This window comes from Salvia splendens, chromosome 6 (genome assembly GCF_004379255.2).
Source record: "Salvia splendens isolate huo1 chromosome 6, SspV2, whole genome shotgun sequence".
Lineage (NCBI taxonomy): Eukaryota > Viridiplantae > Streptophyta > Magnoliopsida > Lamiales > Lamiaceae > Salvia > Salvia splendens.
Genome location: NC_056037.1, coordinates 12,723,397 through 12,747,564, shown reverse-complemented (window position 1 = coordinate 12,747,564; position 24,168 = coordinate 12,723,397). Strand labels below are relative to the sequence as shown.

The following is a 24,168-nucleotide window of genomic DNA, read 5'->3' as shown; positions in this document are numbered from 1 at the left end:
CATTGCTGAACCGGAACCACTCTCAGCCACATTAAGCACACCTTTGCTCATTTTCTCTGTCATCTTCGATAGTTCCATCGCCCTTCCACCTTAAATTTTTTGAATTTTCATGTTCATCAACTATTGTGACAAAAGATACATACCGTTTCAAGCTTTTGTTCAGAGCGCCTTTCTTTTTGTTTTCTCCAGCTATGAATTTTGTTAGGTGCTTCTATGTCCTCCTCGACTGCGTGAATCGGGATTTTTTCCCCTCCTTTGATCTATACTTGTCATTGTCAACCATCCATTGTTTTCTGTTGAAGCTATACGATTCAATCATCAAACAACAAACCATACGAACTTGAAGAAGAGGAAAAACTTGAGGAAAAAGAAAGAAGATTTTTTATTGATTGAATTTCTGACTGATACAATAATACAAAGAAAGTGTTGATCCTTATTTATACTCTAAGCTAACCACACTTAAGCTAAGCTAAGTAAAAGCTAAGTAAAAAAATCACACTTAATAAAGTCCAGCTGGCATCAACGGTCAACTCTTTCTCTTTCTACTTTCTTTTGTTCTCGTTCCAAATTGATGATCTCAATTGAGAATCACAACTTCAACACCTCCTCTCAAAATGGACAATACAGACTCTGCAAGTTCATCTTGCTCAAAATTCCCTCAAAAGCAGAAACTCCCAAAGGTTTAGTAAAAATATCAGCTAGCTGCAAATCATTCCTTATATGTAAGGGCTTGATTACCCCCTCTAAGTATCTTTCCCTCACAGTGTGACAGACAATTTCAATATGCTTCGTACGCTCATGAAACACGGGGTTAGAGCTAATGTGAACCGCTGCTTGATTATCACAGAACAAGGGTACAGCCTTCTCCACTGTAATGCCAAAGTCTCCCAATAAAGCTTTAGCCCAGACCACTTCACATGGCCCTGTATTCTACCTCTGCTGATGATCTAGATATGGTGTGCTGTTTCTTTGCCTTCCATGACACCAATGAAGAGCCAAGGAACAAACAATGACCTGTCATAGACCTTCTTGTATCTAAGCATGCGGCCTAATCTGCATCTGAAAAATACTAAGTGCAGGTTTATTATCACTAGAATAGAACAAACCATGGCCAGGAGTTCCTTTTAGATATCTGAGTATCTTCTCACTTGCTTCCCAATGCTCATTACAGGGCTTTGAAACATATTGGCTGAGTTTATGTAATGTTATGTCAGGTCGTGTGATGCATAAATAAAGCAACTTCCCAATCCGCCTTCTAAATTTGGATGGATCTTTCATGGAATTTCGAGTGTCTTGCTTCAACTGATTCACTGGATCCATGGGAACTGAAGATGGTTTGCATCCCAACAACCCAGCATCTCTGAGCAAGTCCATCACATATTTCTGCTGTGAAACCAAAATTCATTTCTTGTTTCTGGCTATCTCAAGGCCAAGGAAGTACTTTGGGATTCCTAAATCCTTGAGTTTGAAAAACTGTGAGAGGAATTGTTTGAAGGCCTCTATCATGTCAGGTCTAGAAGTAGCAATTAGGATATCATCAACATAGACAACTATACCAAAGAAAGTAGAACTGTCACTCTTGTAAAAGAATGAGTGATCGGATGCTGATTGTTGGAGCCCGAACTTGGCCAACACCTCAAAGAGCTTGAGGTACCATTGCTTAGATACCTATTTTAGACCATATAAAGATTTATTTAGCTTGCAGACAAGCTTTGGCCCAGAAGAGCTGCCCCCCTCAACAATCAGCCCAGGAGGCAGGTTCATATAGATCTTGATAAGGCCTATTTCATGCTTCGGTTTAGGGGTAAAAAGTACGCTACTTGATCGGTTTATCGCGCAAAAGCAAGTGTTAACTGTGCAGGAATGCCGCTTGACCAAGGAAACAAGACCAAACTGATCAAGCAAGTACGGCAGGCGAAAAAGGCCAAAAATCAGGGGAGTTGATCAAGGGGAGTAATCAAGCAGTTAAGGAGGGGACCACTGGCTTCCAGAGGAAGGACACGTGAGGCTAATGAGCTGGATGATGCGCATCATTCTGTTAGCAAGGATGACGTTCTAGAAGAGGACACATGCTGATACATGAGACGCAAGGACGGAGCTGAGTCATCAATCTGTTAATGAAAAGCGTCGTCATTCTAGAAGGAAAGCACGTAGCAATCGATGAGTCGCTCGCTCACAGCGTGAGCGAATATCCTCTGCCAAGATCGTTATCCAGCTGGAGATTGCGTGAAGTGCCTATAAATAGAGGATGTGCCACCATAGCTGAGGGCGTTCTTTTGACAGTTCTTCTTTTAGTTTAGTTTTAGTTTTTCTTTAGCTCAGTTCCAGAGATAGCTTAGATAGAGAAGTTTTTAGTTAGAAAGGGCGACCGAAGGAAGCGCTACAGAATTCTCGATATCTGTCGACGTAATCTCAAGTTTCTCGCCGAGGACCTCTCGGTTTTACTTGCTTTCGTATTCTCCCAAGTGTTAGCTTAGTTTAATTCGCATGTTCGCTGTACTGTTCTGAGTTCTTAGTATAAAATCAAGTTGTTTTGTTTTTATTTTCGCGTTTATTATTTTCAAGTTCAGTTTAGCTTTTTACTCTTTGACCAAGTGTTCAATCGTGTGGAGTGGCAAGATGCTTCATGTTTTCCGTAGCGTGCTTAGTTAGTTGAGTTCTTATTTTCAGCCTGTCATTACTTGATCCAGTAGTAATCAGTGACTTGATCCAGTAGATAGTTTACTTTTTGCCTAGTGTAAACTCAGTAGTTATAACTCCTAAAATTAAAGCATGGCAGCAGCCTACGCACACGCTGGATACACCCGCTTCTCTGTGGGATCGATCCCGAACTTGCCGCTTTACTATTAAAGTAGTGCAAAATTGGGAGTTATATAAATTACATTGGTTGGCTAGCGAGAGCGTGAACGACTTGATCAAGTGGCAACGACATTTGCTAACTGATCCATCCGGTTCAGTTATCTTCCATATAGCTTGATCCAATCCTAAATATGCGCTCGCTCTCGTCACCCTTCCAGATCTCCTCACTCAAATCCCCATAGAGAAAGGCATTATTTATGTCTAGGTGAGACAAAGTCCAGCCTTTAGTAGCAGCAAGAGCAAGCATGAATTTAACGGTTGTCAACTTGGCAACTGGAGAAAAGGTGTCAAGGAAATCTACACCCTCAAGTTGTGTGAAGCCTTTGGCAACTAATCGATCCTTGAGCCTCTCAACTGTAGCATCAGCTCTAAACTTCACTTTGTAAACCCATTTGCAGTCAATAGGGATTTTGCCCGGCGGTAAAGGCATAATTTTCCAAGTGTTGGTTTTCTCCAGAGTAGTGAGTTCCTCATGCATGGCTTGCTGCCAGTCAGGGAAAGAGGAAGCTTGGGAGTATGATTTTGGCTCAAAGACAGCAGTCATGAGAACAATATATTTGAGGTGAGTGGGGGATAATTTGGATAGAGAGAAATAAGAAGAGATAGGATAAGAGGATGAAGAGGACACAGAATTGCAGAGATAATCAATTAAATGAGAAGGAAGCTTAGTGAGTCTTCCAGCTCTTGTAACCTGATTATTCTGATCAGTGGCAGAAGAGTTATTTGAAGTATTTATGGGAGTATGGTGACATTTTCTGAGGCTGAAGAACTTTCTGGAGCATAAGTATTATTATGTGAGGCAGAAGGGAAAGTAGATGGTGATAAATGAGTGAAGGGAAATATCTCTTCATGAAAAATGACATTTCTGGTAATGATCTCTTGCATAGTGTCAAGATTGAGGACCTTATACCCTTTGTAACCCGATGGATAACCCAGAAAAACACACTTAGAGGCTCTTGAGGAAAACTTTTCTCTCTGCCTGAGAAGAGTGGAGGCAAAACATAAGCACCCAAAGACTCTTAAGTGGTTGTATGATGGAGATTTTTGGAATAGGAACTGAAAAGGAGAAATGTTATCAGGTAGAACAGAAGAGGGAATTCTATTTATGATATATGAGGCAGTGAGTATACTATCCCCCTAGAAAGTAACAGGAAGATGAGATTGGAAAAGAAGGCTTCTAGCCACATTCAAAAGATGTTGATGTAGCATTTTGTTGTGGAGTTTCTACACAGGAATGTTGAACCGAAGTCCCAAAAGAAGTGTATAAAGCAGACAGATTGAACTCAGGTCCATTATCACATCTAATAGTTTTGATATTTTTGGAGAACTGAGTAGAGATTGTATGGAAGAATTGTGTTAGTATAGTTTTGACATTAGATTTGTGTTGCATCAGAAAGGTCCAAACAAACCTAGACTTATCATCAACAATTGTCAGAAAGTAGGCATATCCTTGTGTAGTACAGGGGGAAAAAGGACCCCAAATATCACAGTGTATGAGATCAAAAAAATCTAAAGCTATTGAGTCAGAACTGGAAAAAGAAAGATGATGTTGCTTGGCTAAAGGGCAGATTTCACAGAGAGTGTAAGAATTTTTGGAGAAAGACAAAACATCATTCATTGTTTTGAGTTTATTATTAGACAAATGGCCAAGTCTCCTATGCCAGAGATCAATGGCTACAACAGAATTTACACAAGAAACATCAAAGGAATCAGAGGAACCTGGATTGGATACATTGGAAACATCAAGGAAATAGAGATTACCAAGTCTGCTACCCCTCCCAATCACAGTCCCCGGAGAAGCTCCCTGAATAAGTATAGAATCATGAGTAAAAAAACGGAACAAGATATAGAGGAAGTGAGAGAACTGATAGAGATGGGATTGAAAGAAAAATTAGGAACACAGATAACAGACTTTAGAGTGATTGTAGGTGTGAGGTGAATGGTTCCTATATGTGTGACATTGGCTTTTGCACCATTTGGTATATTCACAAAAGCATCACTAACAGGAGAAGAGTCAGTGAAGAAAGTGATATCACAACATACATGGTGTGTGGCACCAGTATCAAGAAGCCATAAAGATGAATATGATGAAGTAACAACAACAAATGGTGAAAATAAAGTAGTGCCAGTAAAGGGAGTTTGTAGAGGATTAGGGACTGAGCTTGTTTGTGCGGCAGAAACATGAGCAGGAGATGGAGATGGTGATGGTGATGAAGAGGATGGAGAAGTGGAAGCAAGTTGTGTCTGCAAAAGAGAAATCAACTGCTGAAATTGGTCATGAGAAGGCATAGCTGACTGAGGCAGTGAAGTTGGAGGCATCTTCTCACTACCTTCAGGTACCAAATCATCAACATAATTGACAACTTTGGAGTTAGAAAACTCCTTAGAGAAGTCCTTATAGCCAGGTTTTAATTTGCCCCTAACATAACTTTGAGGAAAGCCATGAAGAGAGAAACACATATCAACAGTATGATTAGTTCGAGCACAATGAGAACACAAGAGTTTTCCTCTGCCAAAATTCGAAGAAGCGGCATTGACAGAGAATGGTTGTTCACTCGAAGGAGTAGAGATAGGCATTGCAATGTTGCTATCAATACTCCGTTGTCTCTCTTCCTGAACAACAAGAGAGAAGAGTTTAGATAAGGAGGGCAACGGTACCATTGACAGAACAGAAGACCGGAGCAGAGAGAATGAGGAATTCAATCCGATCAGGAACTGCATTGTGCAGTCATTCTCTTGGTGAGTATGCCAACGAGCTGCACTATTACAACGACAACTGTTACAAATACACCAAGCAACGGGCTGAGAATGCTTATATTCATCCCAAATAATTCGAAGATTTGTAAAATAGGTGCCAACATCCGAATGACCTTGCACCAGAGACATGATATGTTGTTTCAATTGATAGGATCTAGCAGAGTCGCATTGAGAGAATCGATCTCTGAGATCTGACTATATTTCATGAGCATTGTCAAGGTACATAACACTTGAACAGATCTGAGGGGAAACTGAATTCCTAATCCATGAAACCACCATACTATTGCATCGAATCCAAGCGGAGAAAAGTAGATCATCATCGGATGGTCGCACCAAGGATCCATCAACAAACGGCAATTTATTCTTAGCAATCAAAGCTGTAACAACTGACCTGCTCCAATTGATGTAATTCGAGCCGATGAGCAACTGAGGAACAACTGACCTGCTCCAATTGATGTAATTCTTGTTGGTCTTTGAACAACAACATATCGCAGTCCAACAACTGACTATGGCTTTTCTTATCTTGAATATATTGCAAAGAGTAGAGCCACAATATCCTACAATGTCAAATACGTGCCTCGTCTTCTCCCCAGCTCTCTCTCCGCAGCATAATCCGAAGATGAAACACTATTACTATTAATTGATCATGATGAGATGGGAATGGAAGATCTCAACGACTGCCTTCCTTACCTACGAGTGACGGCAGCTTGGCTCCCATTGCTCTCTTATTAGCTTCTTCAGTCGCCTCTAGTAACTTTTCTGTGGATTCACAACATAATTCTCATACAGATTAAAAAGCTTATGCGCTAGGCTTTGAACTGAAATGAACTTACGAACTGCCTCAATGGAAGAAGCCACACGCGCTTCTCTAACCGATTCTGAAGCTTCGTCAATCACATCAACCATGCTCTTGGTTATTTCATATGTCATCTTTGTCAATTTCTTGGCGCTGCCAATCAAATTTTTTATTTTCATTTTCATTGACTATATATTGTGAAAGAAGATCATTAATCATACATGTATATACATACTGTATCAAGGCTTTGTTGAGGGACGAACGATGCCTTGTTTTTGTTTGCTCCACTGTCACATATTTTTTCAGGTTGGTCTGCGTTATTCTCCCCAACTGCCGGAATCAGGATTGTTTCCCCTATTTCCTGCACCTGTCAAGTATATATTCACTTTTAATACTAACAAGTTGTTCATTAGTATCAAGCCATCGCCTTCATATAATTTTATACTAGTCCATGACTATTTTTGAAAATAAATGATACCAGAGCAAAAATTTGGAATAAGAAAGATAGTTACCTTATTAGTATAAGCATCTGTGCAGTTGAAGATGCCCCTAATAACGTGGCCGGTGCCTCTGGCAATTATACTTATCCACCGACGGCGCAAACTTCTTCCAATCGATGCCAACATTTTTCTTGTTCTGTGCGGCGGTGAACAAGCAATGCTTCGCCAGCAACGCATCCAACTGTCCCAAGTGGCCGCCACTTGTCTCCGCAAACGCCACGCCGTAGCTGAGAGGCTGGCCGTCGTTCATCATAGTTAAGAGCGTCAAGCTTCACTACCGGCTCGTCCTTGGTCAGCGGCCACTGGAGCTCCTCCCTGACCTTCGCGGCTGCGGCCAGCGCTACATCGCCGTCTGATATCCACTGGAGCTCGAAGTAGCCCGCGGCAACCTCCCCGGCTTCGCCCTCGTTCATCAGAATAACCATGCATTCTGGGATTCTCACAAGAATGTCGCGTGTTACGTTAATACTACTATTGTTGTTTTGTGGGTTTGATGTTTGCTGACATAAGTTTCTCTCGGTTGTTGATTTCGTTGGTATGCAACTGCTCATCTTTTCTTTAGCCTTTTTATTAAACACTGTTTCTTGAAACAATTTTATGTGTGGTAATGATCATGCAGAGGGAAACATTTATAATTTGATTTGGTGCTATAATTTGTGACTTTATTCTCTACTTCTTTGGTAAGTTTTAAACCTTTATTACTTTAGGTTAAAAAAATGGATTAGTATTGAACGGCATCTGGTTTTTTTTAACTATTGTATGTGAATGATGCATCCTTGGGTTTGGATTAACGAATCCAGATGCATAATTTTAAAATTAAAGTTAAACAAACGAGATTGAAGTAGAGGTATAAAATTGATAGGGGAACACCAAAAGTAAAAATAGAGAATCACAATTATCACCTTTTAAATTCTTAATGACAATCCACCAAAACTCGTTTAGGAAACGGCAATATTCTTGAGTGCTCTTCTCTTTCTGTACATTTTCAGACTCTATGATATTAGAATTAGATATATACAGGTAGTACCTGTTCGGTTAAAAAACTAATATTTCAGGATTAAACTAATCTTTGGCAACGTGGTTGCTGCTCTGTCTCTTGCACTATTTCTTCTGCATTGATCTTGTCCTGGTTGGCACTAGTATAGCCACTGCCAAAATTATGTACATTTAATTACAAAATGAATGGTATCACAACGAGTTAGTTGTAGGTGATTGATTGTTGCACGTGGAAGTGGAACCTTCTGTATTTATATGCAAGTGTGGTGAAAATTATCTAGAGAGTGATGAGCAAATTGCCTTGAAAATAATGTCGCTTGTGATTTCACATCGTTGACTATGTCAAATATACTCCAAAAATCTTTTATAACAATCTAAATGTAAGTTAATTACACTATAAAAAATGTACTAGTACTATTATTTGTATTTGAGTAAATGTTAAAAAAAATCATGTATGCACAACGCCGTCACGGTTTAGGGATATATTTATAGTACTATTAAATCATGGTATATATACTTGCCAGTTTTGTTATGTCTATACCAATAAACTTATAGTTGCACCTGACCTAACTTTAACTAGGTCAATAATTCAATTAACTATAACTAGGTTTATGTGTATTACCTTGTCAATATCTTGTCGAAGTGATTAAACAAAGCAATAAATTTAATATAAATTATGTAAAAACTAGGTCCTGAAACATAAAAAACCACAACTTTTGATATTTAAAAAACTATAGTATCACAAAAAGATTTGGTTCGTTCCAAGTAGAGTGTTGACCCAATCCACTTGGGTGTAACGTGAGATAAATGAAACCGGCCTTTTTACACGGTGAATTAGTCCCATTCAATAATTAAAAATATGACTCGCTGGCTATATAATAATTAAGCAATCAAACACAGCTGACATCTCAAAACTGAATTTAATTTGCTAAGATGAACATGCTGGCATCCCAAATCCCCATTGATGAGATGTTCGACCTCGACGCAGCGTTGACGATGGCGGATGAGCCAATCGATAGCCACCAAGAAGTAGAATATGAGTCGAAGGCCAAGGCGGCCACCCGCCTGCTTGATCAGCTGCCGACGGTGGAAGGAGGCGGCGACTGCGCAGTTTGCTCGGAGGGGCTGTGCTTAGGCGGGGCTGCTAAGCGGATCCCCTGCGGCCATGTTTTCCATTATGACTGCATTTTGAGGTGGCTTTCCGTCGTCTGTTCCTGCCCCTTGTGCCGTCAAAACTGTTCGCCGCCGGGAACCATTTCTTCTGTTTGACTTCTTATTCTGATCAGATCGATCCTCACAAATGTTCAGATTTTGCTTCTTGTTTTTTTCCTTTTTTTCTTTCTAGTATATATATATACTTAGCCAACCAGTTAAGAGTTCTAAGATTGCAATATGTTTTAGCTTATAGATGGACTGTCGGTAGCAGCATGTATTGACTATTGAGGATCCAAATCAATAATACTAGTACTAATCCGCAGCGGTAGAAGGACGGCGTCCGTGCCAGCGGCGCGGCGGAACGCTGCTCGCCGCTGCGCTTTTGCCGCTGGCGCGTCGCTGCTCTTAGCTAAGAGCACGTCCGTGCCAGCGAGCAGCTGGCGTGGCGGCTCCTGATTGACCACCGGCAAATCCATTGGAATTTAATTTTTTTTTTAAATTGAATTTTAATTAAAAAAATCTGATTAAAAATTAAAAAAAATATTTTCCCACTTTCCAAAAAATTATATCCGTTTTATTCCCACTTTTAATTTATTTTTCAATTTTTTCCCAAAAATACACATTTTCATCTATAAATACCCCCACTTCCACACAAAAAATTTCACGCCACACTACACAATTCTCATCTAAATTCTCTCATTTCCATTCTTACAATTCTCAATCTTTCTTTCACTCTTAACAAAAAAATGTCCGGCTCCGGCGATCACCCCTCCGACTCCCATGGTTGGAACTACGAATGGTTCGGTTCACAATCATTTCGTAGTCCGAAAATGGAATTTTCGGCCCCTCCTCAAACCCAAAGTTCGCAAGCTCCGGGTGGCTACCGGCCTTACCCACTCGACAACCAAGATGCCCCCGGTGGGCAATACGGGTGGGCACCCGAACCACCCGTACCTAGAGCGGGAGGGAGCGGCAGCTCTCAAACTCCTACTCGTGGTGTCCGCACCTCGTACACTCCGGGGGAGATGGAGCAATTATTCAAAGCGTTCGTGTCTATCTCCGAAGATCCGGAGATTGGCACGAACCAATCCGGGACTATTTTTTGTGGTGCATCTGTCGCCGGTACAATGAAAACCGGCCGGGTAGAACAATCGATCGCAACGAGAGTATGGTGCGCAATGCCATATACAGAGCAAACGAAGAAATCCAAAAGTTCTAGGGGTATTACCTCCAAGAAGAGCGGTCGGCGGGGAACGGCCGAAGCGAGGTCGACATCATCAGTACCGCATTGGCGACCTACCAATCCCAACACTACAAACGGTTCAAGTACCTCAATGTTTGGCAGGAGGTGCGTGGGCATCCGAAGTATATGGGAGGTGTAGCATCCTCCTCTAGCTCCTCCGACAACCAGTCGAGGTCGGTATCCCTATCCGATGTCGGCTCCGATGAGGTGTCCACCAAGTTCGCCGGAGCTAACTTGGGTAGCTCGGACGCCGGCCCGAGTAGTTCACAACGCCTGCCGCAAGGAAGGAAGAAGTCGGCGGCCAACCGCCGTCGCGCCGCGACTCCATCCGCCCCCGCTCCCGATCCCGCTCCCTTTGTGCGTCCCCAACCCCTCACCAACTCGTTGTGGGGGTTTTTGGCCCAACTCAATTTGGCCGATAGGTCAAATATGACCCCCGAGCAACTTCGATCGCATGTGGCAATGATACGGGGTCTCCAAAGAACATTGGGGGTAGAACCGGATGAATAGTCTTCCACGGGTTTAGCCTTTAATTATGTAATTTTTATTTTTAAGAGTTTAATTATGTAATTTTTATTTTTAGGTGTTTAATTATGTAATTTTAAATTTTTAGGATTTTAATTATGTAATTTTAAATTTTTTTGTAATTTGTAATATTATTCCGGAAATTTTTAATGCATTTTAATTTTGTGAAAATGTTTTTATTTAAATTGAATAATAGAATGGTGGGACCCTTGAGCTTGTCTTTGCGGAAGGGCACGGATATGGGTGTTGTACTCTTGCCTAAGAGCAGGGAGTAAAAAAGTAATAAAAGTGGGTCCGGGCCCACATCCGTTCTCGTTGGCAAGAGCACGAGATGCTCTAATATTTTAGCATCTACCTATTTATTTTTTAATGCGGTTCCTTCCGGATATTGAAATGATGTTAGACCCTCTGTTTTATACTAATGGAAATGAAAAAATTATGTATAAAAATCGATCTCAATTAAATCAAATATTCATCAATTCATTCATTCCACAAGTGAAATCTAGGATTCAAATATTTTATTATAAAAGGTTTATTGCCGAGTTTTGCTGTACAACAATTGGTATTTGATTTTGGACTGTTTGGAAGCTGATTGAAATCTCTGTAACTACTCTCACCAAATGAAGATGTTTAATTACAGTTTGCTAGATACACCTATTTTATTTGTTTGTGTTATGAGCTAATTTTCTATCCTTACGATCATAAGCATAGTACAATATATGGAGTAAAAAAGGCTCTATGCATGAGTTTGCAAAATACATAGGGCCTCAAAATATCAAAAACTTGTATGTGGGAAATACGTATAATTGAAAATCATAAAGTTAATATACACCAAGGAGTTGAGTTATCCCTTTTCAATTACAAACATTACTCAAGCTGCGCATACCACACGCCCTGGATCTTCACATCTTTGGGCGCTTTTGATCCCAAATCCGTATCCGAGGGCTGAATGCTCTCAAACACTCCGATCACCTCCCCAGTCTCCGGCTTGCTCTTGGTCACGCTCAGCGTAATATTCCCCGTCAGCGACGCCACATTCTTGTTGTTCTCCTTCTCCAGCTCCTCCTCGTCCCCGCGCCCTCCAGCCGGCAGCGCCACCGCGTTGTCGTACCCAGTGGATCCACCGCGGCCCTTCGGGTCGAGGAAAGAGGAGCCCCGGTACGAGGGCACCAGGAACTCCCCGCCGAAGCTCTCGGGCTTCCCAGAAGCTACCAGGTTCTTGATGGTGAAGAGGAAGGGGACACGCTCGCCCCCGGGGAGCTGGACGGTGACTGCGGCGTAGTCGATGCCGTCCTTCTCCTCGAACTTGAGGGTGCCGTCTTGGGAGACCTCCAAGGGGCCCTCGATCTCGTCCAGTGTGTAGGTCAGGCGGGTCATCAGCTTGGTCTTCTGGAACTCTGCGGGGGAGTTCTTGCTCACGCCCTCCGCCTTTACGGTGAAGGAGGTGGGCTCCAGGCAGAACTTCTTGGCGTTGTACTTGCCCGGCTTGAAGGCGAAGGCGTCGACGCCGCCGTCGATGGTGGGGCACTGGTTGGCCGTGCCGGTGCCTTTCACTTCCAGGTAGGTCTTGCTTTGGATCTCATCGAAGGTTAGCCTCTTCGGCACGCCTTCCGCGCTTGCTCCCTACCAACAACATTGGTGTTGCAACCAACGGCAGATTATATCTCTAATCATTTTCATTTTATCAAAAATGCCATCACCATATAAATACCTACTACCTAATTAAGTGCAACTACAATTATAGTTATGTTATGAACTATGAACTGACGGCAATATTCATATTCTGGCCTAGTCATTTTCATAGATTTCATATCCTGGATCTATTTAATAAATAGGAGTACATGATAGTTAGTGATTTCAATTGATATTTTCAATAGTTCAAAATATTTTTAGTAAGAGCCAAAGAGTGTGAGAATACACAACATAAAACAGATCATAAAACCTTGAATTTAAGGATAATTAAGATGGAGGTAAATGAATACCGAGACGAGGAGGGCAGAAGAAGCGAGGGCAAAACCAGCGATCTTTGCAGCGTCGGTGCATTTGTGAGCAAAGTCTTGAAGAGAGCAAGTCAATCTGGCGGCAGAGGGTTCGATGCCGAAGGCCTTGCTGACGCCTTGGGCGGGGCGGAGCTGGAGGCTGCTACGGCCAACCTTGCCGGGTTGCATCAAGGTGGCGGCCGCCTGTAACGATGACGTTGCCATGATTTTTTTGTGGTGATTACAGAGGAGAGGAGATGCCACTGCGAATCCCTGAAATAAATTTGATTTTGTATGGTTCTAAAGTTTTTCAAAGATAAAGAGATAGGATAACAGCTTCTGTCATTGGTCCAACTCAACCTCTCCCTGACGTGGACATATAGAAAATTAAATTTTCAAGTACTCCTAGTATATACATAGAAAAATAAAAATTACAAAATGGCCCATGCACATTAATTAAGATTCGGTTACATGGAAAAATGGAAAAATGGTATCGACTCTGCTGGGGATCGAACCCAGAATCTCTGGTTCCGTAGACCAGCGCCTTATCCATTGGGCCACAGAGTCCTACATGTGAACTTGTACCGCTATGTAATTTTGTCATCATGGTGTTTAATGCATTGATATTTTTTCGTATCTTCATCGATACTTTTCTTTATCCTTTGTAATTCTATTCAATAACATGTGTTAACTGTTAAGCATAAATATGTTGCAAGTCAGTAGTAACTCTTGACTTGGTATTCTTTCTAGCAAATATGTCTTCTTAAGAAAATAGACAATATGGTAATGGTTGCATATGAAGTAGAGCTACTATGTCTTCCATCAACAAATAAATAATTCTAGTAAGAGTGCAAAATTTCTAAGCTATAGCACTAGATTGTTCGAATTGATATGTCTTAGTTTTTTTTAAAAAAAAATTGAACAAAGTAGATAGTAAACCTCTATTACAAGCATGCTATCACACAAAAATATTCATATTACGACTTACGAGAAATTCCATGATGACGATGAGAACTACCCATTGATTTACAAAATTGAGTAGCTTAAAGTGGTTCCAAGATATCTTGAAGTCAACATATGTCATAATAAGAAATCACTAAACTGTTTTTAGCGTAAATCAGGGTCATCGTAACTGACATTGACATCAGACGTTATAGAGACAAAACTAAGGGTTGCCGCGATTGATTTAATTTAGACTCGAAAATGAAGCATTCGAAGAGTTTACGAAAATTTAATATAAAGATTTAAACTATCGATAAACAAATAAATATCACCGAGTAAATAAATATCATCGAGTGACATGTTGCGACCACCTTCAATCTAAAATCACTAACGCTTGCTACCTCTAGCGAAACCAACTCCAATGGGAGAAGGGCTTCGAACTATTGGAGATTTGAAGTTCAACATTTGCTTTGTGGTTAAGGAGGGAATGCCAAAGCATTTTGTGGCTCAACTCCCAACGCATGTTACGCTTGTCTATTGAAGATTTGAAGTCCATATAATAAATCAATTTTTACAAAGCAAACACGTCTTCTTATAAAGGAAAACGAAGAGGAAGCATACTAATAATTTGATTAGTCTCTTTTGATTAATGTAATATTACTAGTATATATATTTTCGGTTCTATGAAACTCAAAATTGGTGATTAATTTTGATATAACATTTTAGTGGACATTTTATCACCATTAGTTAAAACAAGGCAAAACATAAACAAAAGATCATCTTTATTAAATGTACAGTTAAAACGAAGTAAAGCATAAACATAAGATCATCTTTATTGAGTCCTTGATAGTTCTGAACCAATATCTACAACCAAAATGCCAAGAAGAAATGTTTAATTTCAAGATTTATGGAAAAGCATTCAAAGAACTATATATGAAAATGCTAAAATAAGTGGTTTCAATAAAACTGAAAAAGTGTGAATATTAAGTTTCTTTAATAACTTTGAGTTCATTAGGAGGGGTGGATCTGTGCATCCTTTTTAAAGCATCAACGATTTAAAAAAATAAAAGTTACTCTAGTAGGGTGAATTGGGACATATACTAATTACTAACTATGAAGATTTAATAGCAAAAAAGCTAGTACAAGTATAATTTTCCAAATCAATTTTGCTAATTATTTTTCTGTATATTAGGAGCCAACTTATTTTTCGGTAAGAGACCCTGAAAAACAGGGTACGATGTCGTTTCACCCAGCGAGCTTTTTATATAAACTCATTACTTATTTTTCAAGTGTCAATCGATTTGCGCCATAGGGTTTTGCTTTACATTTCCCGTTTGAAATTGAACCAGAGATTTTTCCAGTTTCTTGTTTGTTAATATGAAAATGGCAGATGCTGCGGCGGATTCCATAGTGCAAGGCCTCGCTGACGATCAAAACCCCAACTCTGTCAATGCGGTGATTGAGTCCAGCGATGGTGGTGGCCCCGCAGAATCCACCTGCAACAACAACAACAACAACAACAACAACAATGCTTCTAAAATCTCCGCCGTCCCTAACGACGATGAACGAGAACAGACCTTGGAATTCGCCGACGAGTTGATGGCTCGTGGCTCTAAAGCCGCCAAGGATGGCGATTATGCCGAAGCCACTGATTGCTACAGCCGTGCCCTAGAAATCAGGTGATTTCATCATATATGTATATGTGTGTATATTTGCACTAGAGCTGGAACTTGGCTTTTTTGTATTCTAGGTGAGCCATGGAGGGAATTCGGATGCCGAACCTCACATTTTCCTATGTTAGAGAATTCAATTTTCTTAGTTAGTTAGAGGAGAGTTTATGTTTGTATTCTATGGTTGTTTTTCTGCTACTTCTCTAATTTATTTCTAGCTTACTGAGTATAATAAGTATTCCACAGTGTTCAGACATTTTCGCGTGATTTGTTTTTTTTCGTTAGCCTGAAATTTGGATGTGGTTGGTTTTAGGGTTGCGAAATTTGGTGAACTTGCTCCAGAGTGTGTTGCTGCTTACTATAAATATGGATGTGCTCTGCTGTACAAAGCGCAAGAGGAGTCTGATCCCCTGGGTTCTATGCCAAAAAAGGAGGGTGTCTCTCGTGAAGATTCCAGTAAAGAAAGTTCATCAAAACTTCACGTCAATGGCCAATCTTCAGATACCTCACCTGCAAAAAATGTGGAGCAAGGTGAAAATGCAAATTTATCACAAAGGGATTTTCAATAACAGTTTGTGCTCCTTTTCAATGTGTGGTGATGTTCTCAATAGTATCTTTGTGGATCATGTGACATGTTTAACTTAAGTGAGCTAATTGTGCTGTTGAATATGTGCGTAGTAGATTTTGTTTGTAAACGATATATCAAGATTTATTTACATTTGCCGTTCTAAACATGAGTAACAGTTTTAGGCATTTAAGTAGTAGCTTGTTCATGTATTTTTGGCTTTGATACATGTTCAGAGCACGTTCATATCATGGTTACAACTTACATGTTGCTTTGGAGAAAAATGTGGTTCTTGTACTTAGATTTGCTGATATTTATCCCATTTCATGCTTAGAATACATGAGTAACATTTATATCACCTCAATTTTTTTTGTGACATATGTTATGTACATCACAAAACCAAAAAATATTAACCTAGTTAGAAGTGTTAACCAATAGCGGCTTCACATAGTTCTTGTGGGCCCTAGTTCCTCAATTACTGTGGACAAAATAATGATTTTGTTTACTGGGTATATCTGATCATGTGCTACTAATAGGAGTTATTACTATTTGTATGTACATTTGCTGATGACTTCTTGTGATGGGAATTAGATGTGAAAGCGGAAGATGAAGGAGACAGTGAAAGTGATGCTGAAGACCAGCCTGATGGTGATGAGGATGAGTCTGACCTTGATTTGGCTTGGAAAATGCTTGATGTTGCTCGTGCCATCGTTGAGAAGGTCTCAGGCGACACAATAGAAAAGGTGGACATATTGTCAGCTTTGGCAGAAGTGGCTCTAGAAAGAGGTCCTTTTCTTTCTTCCCTCCTTTTTTCACAACAATCGTTACTATAGCATTTTATCCAATGGAGAGTGGTCATTTGGTCTCTCTTTGCTCATTATAGAGCCTTTTTCTTTGTCCACAGAAGATGTTGAGACTTCACAGAGTGACTACTTGAAGGCACTCTCTATGTTGGAGCGCTTGGTTGAACCTGATAGTCGGCTTATTGCTGAACTGTATCCTTGTTTTAATTGTATATTTACAAGTTGATTAGTAGGTGTAAATATAGAATTACTTTTTGTGTTCCAAGCATGTTCCAGAAAATTAAAGTTTATCTTCCTTAACTGGAATTCAGGAACTTTAGGATGTGCTTGTGTCTTGAAATTGGTTCGAAACCAGAAGAAGCTATTCCATATTGTCAAAAAGCTATTTCAGTTTGCAAGTCAAGAGTTCAGCGACTTTCAGATGAAGCAAAGAGCTTACCAGCAGAAGCATCAACCACTTCTGAGACAGGACCAACTGTTCTTGATAAAAAGTCAGAGATTGAAACACTGATTGGTCTCTGTGGGGAACTAGAAAAGAAGGTAAGACGACCGAAAGGACCACGCACGAAGAGTTTCTTTGACATTGTATTAACTATTATTTATTTGGTTGCAGCTTGAAGACCTTCAACAGCTTGTCTCAAACCCGAAATCTATCCTCTCAGATATCCTGGGCGGGATTATGTCTGCAAAAGCTAGGGCTCTTGAGAAGAATGAGCCAGCAATGAGCTCATCACAGATGGGTACTGTCACCACTGTTGGCGCAGACTCTCCAGCTGTTTCTACAGCTCACACAAGTGGCGATGCTGGAGTGACACATCTAGGCGTGGTGGGAAGAGGAGTCAAGCGAGTTGTGATGAGTTCGACTGCAGAATCAAGCCCTGCTAAGAAACCTGCAATCGATACCTCAAACAATGGTGATGCCAACATCAATGCAGGAACGAATGAGAAGAATGAATAGTTTTAGCCTATGCTTATATGTTGTCTTCAACTATTTTGCTGCATCTATGCTTCATTTTATGGACTGGACTCCCTTAAGATAATGTAATTCAGCTTCTGGTTTAAGGTTTGCAGATTTAATGTCCGGCTATAAAATAAAGTCTACCTTATGGTTTAAATCTATCCTTTTGTTACTTTTTATTTTAACGACCTAGTGGGCTAGTGGTAGCCTAAGCACATTGCTAACTGATAAGGGCATTAGCAGTAGTGTCCTTGAAAACATGCCATCAAAATCGTCACAACCCATTTTCACCAATTTCCATTTATTGTTTGTTTTTTCGATTTAGAAAGCATAACATTTTAGCACCTTCATAGAACGTTTTTTCCATTAATCTTTTAAAATAAACTATTTTTCTTGGCATTCAAGGTCAAAAGTACCAAGTGTAGGGGGAGTTTATATAAAATTTTCTTATGAGATAGTACTATTAATAAATTAAAAATTAAATATTGCATATATAATTTCTTTTGATTAAGTGAGTCAAAATGGTTAGAAATATTTCAGTATGTTAATTCAGTCGTTTCATAAGCATCACACATGGCTCTGTGGCCCAATGGATAAGGCGCTGGTCTACGGAACCAGAGATTCTGGGTTCGATCCCCAGCAGAGTCACTGAATCAATCTTATTAACTTTTAATGATTACTTATTTTTGTTTTCTTATTCTCTCCAATAGAGATAGCCCAGCCATAGCCTAGCCACAAACTATGGAATTAAATTTACGACACAGATATAGGAAAATTCAATAATAATATTAAAATTTTAAAAAGTACATTAATTAAAAAAAATTACATTAATTTTAAAAAAAAACTCCTCCTCCACACACGAGCCCCCCCGCCTCCGGGTAATTCCGATAGTCCCGAAAATACCTGATATATATATTGATATTTTATAATTTTTTATTTTTTATTTTAATACTTGCTCTTCATGATGTAATTTTTTTAAGATTTTAATATTTTAAAAATCATAATGTAATTTTTTATTAGTAATATATTATAAAATGTAGCTCATATGATTATTTAAAGCAGATATTTCAAAGATTGTAATTTTTTTGGCATTGTAATTGAATTTGGATTACATATTTACTTTACAGAAAATACCCGTTAAGATAGAGAGAAAACTCGTTAAAACAAGTGGTGCGAATGAAAATGACGTGCAAATTACGTATATATAGTATTTCGAAAATTAAATAAAATAAATAAAAAATCGACTGGCCGATCGCTCGCAGATCGGGAGCCTGCAATGGCAGCCAGCCGATCGGCGAGCGCATCGGCCAGCGCCCGGGAATCGGCGTGCGCTCGCCGTTTTTCTAGCCGATTTGGCGCTCGCCTGCTGCAATGGTTCGGCGAGCGGACCGGCCAGCGTCAGGAATCGGCTAGCCGGTCCGCTCGCCGCCATTGTGGATGCTCTGAAATACTACCATATCTATTTATTATAATAAAAGTGATTAGTCCATAATTGTTACATGAGATACTACCATATCTATTTATTATAATAAAAGTGATTAGTCCATAATTGTTACATGAGAAGCCTTTTGTGTGATAGCCATAACCGTAGTAATAGTACATAATAATCCCTCCGTTATTTTGTTGAAATTTGTAATTGGGAAAGTGAGTCTAATGAAAAAATCAATATGCAACTCGAAATTTATTTATTACCATCTTTTTAACACTGGTTAAGTTCACGGGAGAAAGTCAAATAAATAATCTATGTGAATTTGAAGTTGAAAACATACTTCCAAAATAACGATACAATATTTGATAGAAAAATTTATAAATATAATTTTTGATAGATAAAAGTACAATAAATGAATGAAATGCATCGTATGTGTTTATAGACTTTGAAACTCCAAATATAAGAATGCATGATATTCTCAAGAGAACAGAGTATAATATGAACTTTCAAATAACGGAGTTACAATTATATAAGAAAACATATTTTGCACAAGAGCATAATATTGATATGGAAAGAGATTAGTGTAATATAAGAAACATGACATACGAGAAATACTAAATTCTGTTTAAGCCATCAAGATTATCTAATAAGAAATGTAGAAATGTTTTTGAGAAAGGCTTAACGATATCAAAGTTTATGATATTTTTTAATTTTAATTAACTTTTAAATTTATTAAAAATTATAAAATTTGATCAAAGTTTGTAATTTTATCAATTGTTTTCTGTTGTATTATTAAATCTTTCCGTATAAAACTTCAATACTTTGGTAGCGTTTGAAATTGTGTAAGTGACGTGTCTTGTTCCACACCACCGCAAAGTACAAGTATTGTAGTACAACTCTAGAAGGCAACTAAGTGTAGTACCTTTGACCATTTTTGTGACACAAACACCACCGTACCGTCCATGGCTTCAACCTCCAGCGCCACTACCATTCCCCAATTCCGCTCATCATCTTTCCACTCTCATCCCCACCCTCCGCTCTTCGTGAATTTCTCCTCACATTTTCAGAACACTGATCTCCGCCGTCACAGGATTTTCTGCGTAAACAATTCCGATCCCTCCCCAACGGAGGTACGGCTGATTTTGTCTCCCGCTAGTTGACCAACACCGATTATTTCGCTAACATAACCAATTTTTTGCAGGAGAAGCCTGAATCTGGAATTGTTGCCGCCGCGACAGAAACGACCTCGTCGGTTGGCGCTGGATTGCCGGCCTATCCAACTAAGGATCTCAACCGCCGAGTTGCGGTGGCTTCTGTGCTTGGGGCTGTTGGACTGTTCGCCTCTGCGCGATTGGACTTTGGCGGCACATCATTGAAGGATCTCTCCGCCATAGCATTGCCTTATGAAGAGGTCTGCTCCTATTTGCTATACTACTTCTCCAACAATTAATCGCTGTTTCCTAGATTTAGTAACATTTAGCTCCATGTATTGAATGACTTTTTGCACGCAGTTTTTACTTTAAATAGATTTCTTGAGATTGACTGTATTGCGTTTCTTCTTTTAATTTTATGAGCGCCTTTGCTTTTGAGGATTAACCTAGAAAGATATAAATAGGCTAATCCATAAGTTACTAAAATGGATTGTAACTTTGGGATATTGCCCTTGGTGATCTCTCTCATTTCAGCTAATTTGGTTTGGTTCATATCCCATTGAAATGTTGGGATTGGAGAAATCCTAGTATTGATGATACAATTACTCAATCATGTATCTTATGTTAATCATGATAAGTAAATGCACCCTAAACTGAGAGACTGTTGAAGTATTGGGAGATTTCATTGTTAACTATTTGGTTCATGACTGATGGGATTAGATGTATTCAAAATATCTTCAGAGATTAGTACTAATTCACTCTTTTAACTAAGGAGCTGCACTTGAAGCTGTTTTTGCGTGATTTATAACTCTGAATCATGTAATGCTTATTCGACTCATGAGTTTGTAACCAATCACCTTTTGCTTTTGCCTTTCTCTGCACAGGCTCTTGCAAATGGCAAACCCACTGTTGTTGAGTTCTATGCAGATTGGTGTGAAGTATGTCGTGAGTTAGCACCGGATGTTTACAAAGTCAAACAACAGTTTAAGTAAGTATTTTAAGGCTCCTACATGTTATGTATTGGCTCGTCACAATTGTTTGTGAATGCATGTGTGGTGTACGTGTATCTTAACCTTTTTTAATGCTAAACATCCAATTGTTTTTCTAAACTACTGTTTATTATATGTATCTGCCACCATTTGAAATGTTTGCTGTTTGATGCACTAGTATTTGAGTTTAAATTTAACGTCTTCAATGCCTGTGTTGTTTGTTGTTCCTTTACCTTCTGCCTCTGATTATTATGGTTTCATGAGATAAGAAATCACTCAGGTTATTGAATTTTTGTTCCTTGGTTACATTGACACCTGACCACTTAATTTCTGTGAATGATTTGCATCCAAGTATGATAGTTCAAACATGTCATTTCATATATGGAGTTGAATGGCAACTCATGGTAATTTTTCTTTAAAAGTTACTCTCCTACTCTGACTTGTGGCTGATGCTTTCAGGGACAAGGTAAATTTTGTTATGTTGAACGTTGATAATACAAAGTGGGAACAAGAGCTTGATGAATTTGGTGTTGAGGGTATTCCCCATTTTGCATTTCTGGACAAAGATGGTAATGAGGAGGGGAATGTGGTCGGCCGCCTCCCACGACAGTACCTGCTTGAAAATGTTGATGCCCTGGCTCGGGGGGAAGCAAACGTGCCTCATGCTCGTGTTGTAGGACAATATTCAAGTACTGAAGCAAGAAGAGTTCATCAAGTTGTTGATCCTAGAAGTCATGGATAGGCAATTTAGGCATGTTTTGGCCAAACCGTTGTATGAAAATGGAATACTACTAAACTACACTCCTTCAGAACAAGGCCTTGACAAACTGCCACTCTTAAAAATGCAAAGTATTTCCTTAGAGCATCCACAGTGGGGTGGACAATAGTCCGCCCGATGCATCGGGCGTGCTATCGTCAGCCACTGTAGCTATGCGGACGATGCCCGATGCATCGTCCGCGCCCTATGGATCGTCCGCGGACGATAGGCCATGGAACACGCATCGGGCGTGCTATCGTTCGCCCCATTGAGGGCGACGCGGACTATAGCATGCCCGATGCAACGCATTTTCCTTTTTTTTGTAATTCTTCAAAATTTATATATATATACCACACTTCTATTTCTTCCATTCACTCTTTCATCTCATTCTCTCTATTTCAATTTATAATGAATCCCGGTGATTTCCCAAATCCGAATAGTCCCGACGGATTTCCGATGTTCGGTGGTGGTGCACGGTGGCCGGGTACAGACCCTGACGAATACCAGCCCTTCGACTCCAACACCCAGTACGATCCGGATTTTAGCACGGATTCGTACGGGCTGTCAGACATGGAGCCGTCTCCCACCCGCGCCCCCCGGTGGCCGGGCAGTCGGACATGGAGCAGGGTAGCGGCGAGAGTTTGACTGATGTGCGTGATAGAGCGCTTGCGTCGTACATTTCATTGTACGGCGAATTCAAGCATTACTCCTCCTGGCTGACCGTGAAGGACAAGCAGAAGTTCCAAGGAGGGATTCTGCCCATATCGGTTGCGTCGAATAGGACGAAGAACACCTCCGCCGGTGATTATACGAGCAGCGACAGCGGCGCCCCTCCGATGGACCTCAACCAGCCGATGTACGAGGATGAGAGTTCAGGCACACCGAAGTCCTCCCGGCGTCCCATTGGCAACAAGGCTGCCAAGAACAAGGCCAAGGCCAAGGCGACGTCCTCACAGAACCCGACCCTGACCGCGACCCCGACCCCGACTTTGGCTGCGGCTCATGCCTACGGGGAGTTGGTGGTGGCCACCAACCGGAGGACGTTGTTGGACACGCACAATGCCCTCAGGCAGTGCGAGGACCCGGGTGAAGCCGAATACCTAAGTGGATGATCGATGATCTGCGCCGCAAGTTGAGAATGATTTAGAGTATGCGCTTTTTTATCTGTAGTGCACTTGTTTTTTATCTCCACTCTTTTAACTTTTTTTTTATTAATGAAGTAAATGTAGGATTTGCTTTAATTGTGGTGTTTTTTTTATTTTGCTTGATATATTTGCAAACATAAAAATTAAATACAAAATTAAATTGTGGTGCTATAGGGCGGACTATAGGGCATCCCACTCCAGGTAGAAGGGTAGGATGATAAAATGTTGATGTAGCGGAGGATATGGCGTCCTATAGGGCGGACTATAGGGGGCGCCCCATTGTGGATGCTCTTATTCTGTTTAAAAACAAGACCACTATATATAATCCTAACATGAAATAAAGACAACATAAATGTAATAATTTGATAGCAATTTTGTAATTTTGTTATACATAATTGTAAGGTTAAACCAATGCATTTAACATTTATCTTAATAAAGCATTTACTATTGATTATATTATAAATATTAATTTATCTCCAAATATGATTAATAGTAGTAGTATATTTTTTGTACTAATTTTTAATTATTAATTGATAAAATGATAATGTCATAATTGCAGAAAACAACTATTTGTAACAAATAATGTTTTAGTTTATTATTAATATTTAATCTAGAGTATAATATACTATTACATTTAATATTAATATGCAATCTAACAATCATTTGTTTCGATTTAAAATGAAAAAGATTAGTTTAAATTGTATTTTACAGTTAATTAGCATTTTTTACAAAAAACAAAGTCTTATAGTATCTAACCCAGGTCAATGGCACCCAATTATTGAACCGTGTTAAATCTGAAAACATATTTATTGGGTTTAACTTGAGAACAAATTGTATTTTTAGATTAGATTAATAAAGAGCAATAATATAAAACAAAAAAACTAGAGAGCAAACTGTATAAATAAAATCAATATAAATAGATTAAGTCCAATTTTGGTCCCTTACATTT

At 39.7% G+C, this 24,168-nt stretch overlaps 3 protein-coding genes and 2 non-coding genes across 5 annotated transcripts; 3 read left to right on the top strand and 2 right to left on the bottom strand.

The window, feature by feature from the left end:
* Positions 1 to 11,604: 11,604 nt before the first annotated feature.
* Positions 11,605 to 13,092, bottom strand: LOC121808563 (oxygen-evolving enhancer protein 1, chloroplastic-like). The gene is made up of 2 exons (XM_042209117.1): positions 12,814 to 13,092; positions 11,605 to 12,454 (listed from the first exon to the last, which is right to left on the bottom strand). The coding sequence occupies exons 1-2, from the start codon at positions 13,033 to 13,035 to the stop codon at positions 11,699 to 11,701; spliced, it is 978 nt and encodes a 325-aa protein (XP_042065051.1). The 5' UTR covers positions 13,036 to 13,092; the 3' UTR covers positions 11,605 to 11,698.
* A 212-nt stretch (positions 13,093 to 13,304) lies between these two features.
* On the bottom strand, positions 13,305 to 13,377 carry TRNAR-ACG. Its single transcript has one exon. It is a non-coding gene; the product is annotated as a tRNA-Arg (tRNA).
* A 1,657-nt stretch (positions 13,378 to 15,034) lies between these two features.
* Positions 15,035 to 17,905, top strand: LOC121809699 (NASP-related protein sim3-like). The gene is made up of 6 exons (XM_042210456.1): positions 15,035 to 15,431; positions 15,736 to 15,953; positions 16,579 to 16,773; positions 16,892 to 16,982; positions 17,102 to 17,330; positions 17,404 to 17,905. The coding sequence occupies exons 1-6, from the start codon at positions 15,130 to 15,132 to the stop codon at positions 17,746 to 17,748; spliced, it is 1,380 nt and encodes a 459-aa protein (XP_042066390.1). The 5' UTR covers positions 15,035 to 15,129; the 3' UTR covers positions 17,749 to 17,905.
* A 418-nt stretch (positions 17,906 to 18,323) lies between these two features.
* Positions 18,324 to 18,396, top strand: TRNAR-ACG. Its single transcript has one exon. It is a non-coding gene; the product is annotated as a tRNA-Arg (tRNA).
* A 1,688-nt stretch (positions 18,397 to 20,084) lies between these two features.
* Positions 20,085 to 22,160, top strand: LOC121809782 (thioredoxin-like protein HCF164, chloroplastic). Its single transcript, XM_042210582.1, has 4 exons — positions 20,085 to 20,307; positions 20,379 to 20,588; positions 21,213 to 21,316; positions 21,777 to 22,160. The coding sequence occupies exons 1-4, from the start codon at positions 20,140 to 20,142 to the stop codon at positions 22,057 to 22,059; spliced, it is 765 nt and encodes a 254-aa protein (XP_042066516.1). The 5' UTR covers positions 20,085 to 20,139; the 3' UTR covers positions 22,060 to 22,160.
* The last annotated feature ends 2,008 nt before the right edge of the window (positions 22,161 to 24,168 follow it).

What these genes read in the sequence shown, in the direction of transcription:
- LOC121808563 (XM_042209117.1), bottom strand. Translation starts at nt 13,035, where the DNA reads ATGGCAACGTCATCGTTACAGGCGGCCGCCACCTTGATGCAACCCGGC. An exon ending in CTTCTGCCCTCCTCGTCTCG is followed by an intron (nt 12,455 to 12,813) that starts GTATTCATTTAC and finishes TGTTGTTGGTAG; the next exon opens with GGAGCAAGCGCGGAAGGCGT.
- LOC121809782 (XM_042210582.1), top strand. Translation starts at nt 20,140, where the DNA reads ATGGCTTCAACCTCCAGCGCCACTACCATTCCCCAATTCCGCTCATCA. An exon ending in CCGATCCCTCCCCAACGGAG is followed by an intron (nt 20,308 to 20,378) that starts GTACGGCTGATT and finishes AATTTTTTGCAG; the next exon opens with GAGAAGCCTGAATCTGGAAT. An exon ending in TAGCATTGCCTTATGAAGAG is followed by an intron (nt 20,589 to 21,212) that starts GTCTGCTCCTAT and finishes TTCTCTGCACAG; the next exon opens with GCTCTTGCAAATGGCAAACC.
- LOC121809699 (XM_042210456.1), top strand. Translation starts at nt 15,130, where the DNA reads ATGAAAATGGCAGATGCTGCGGCGGATTCCATAGTGCAAGGCCTCGCT. An exon ending in AGCCGTGCCCTAGAAATCAG is followed by an intron (nt 15,432 to 15,735) that starts GTGATTTCATCA and finishes GGTTGGTTTTAG; the next exon opens with GGTTGCGAAATTTGGTGAAC. An exon ending in TGCAAAAAATGTGGAGCAAG is followed by an intron (nt 15,954 to 16,578) that starts GTGAAAATGCAA and finishes GATGGGAATTAG; the next exon opens with ATGTGAAAGCGGAAGATGAA.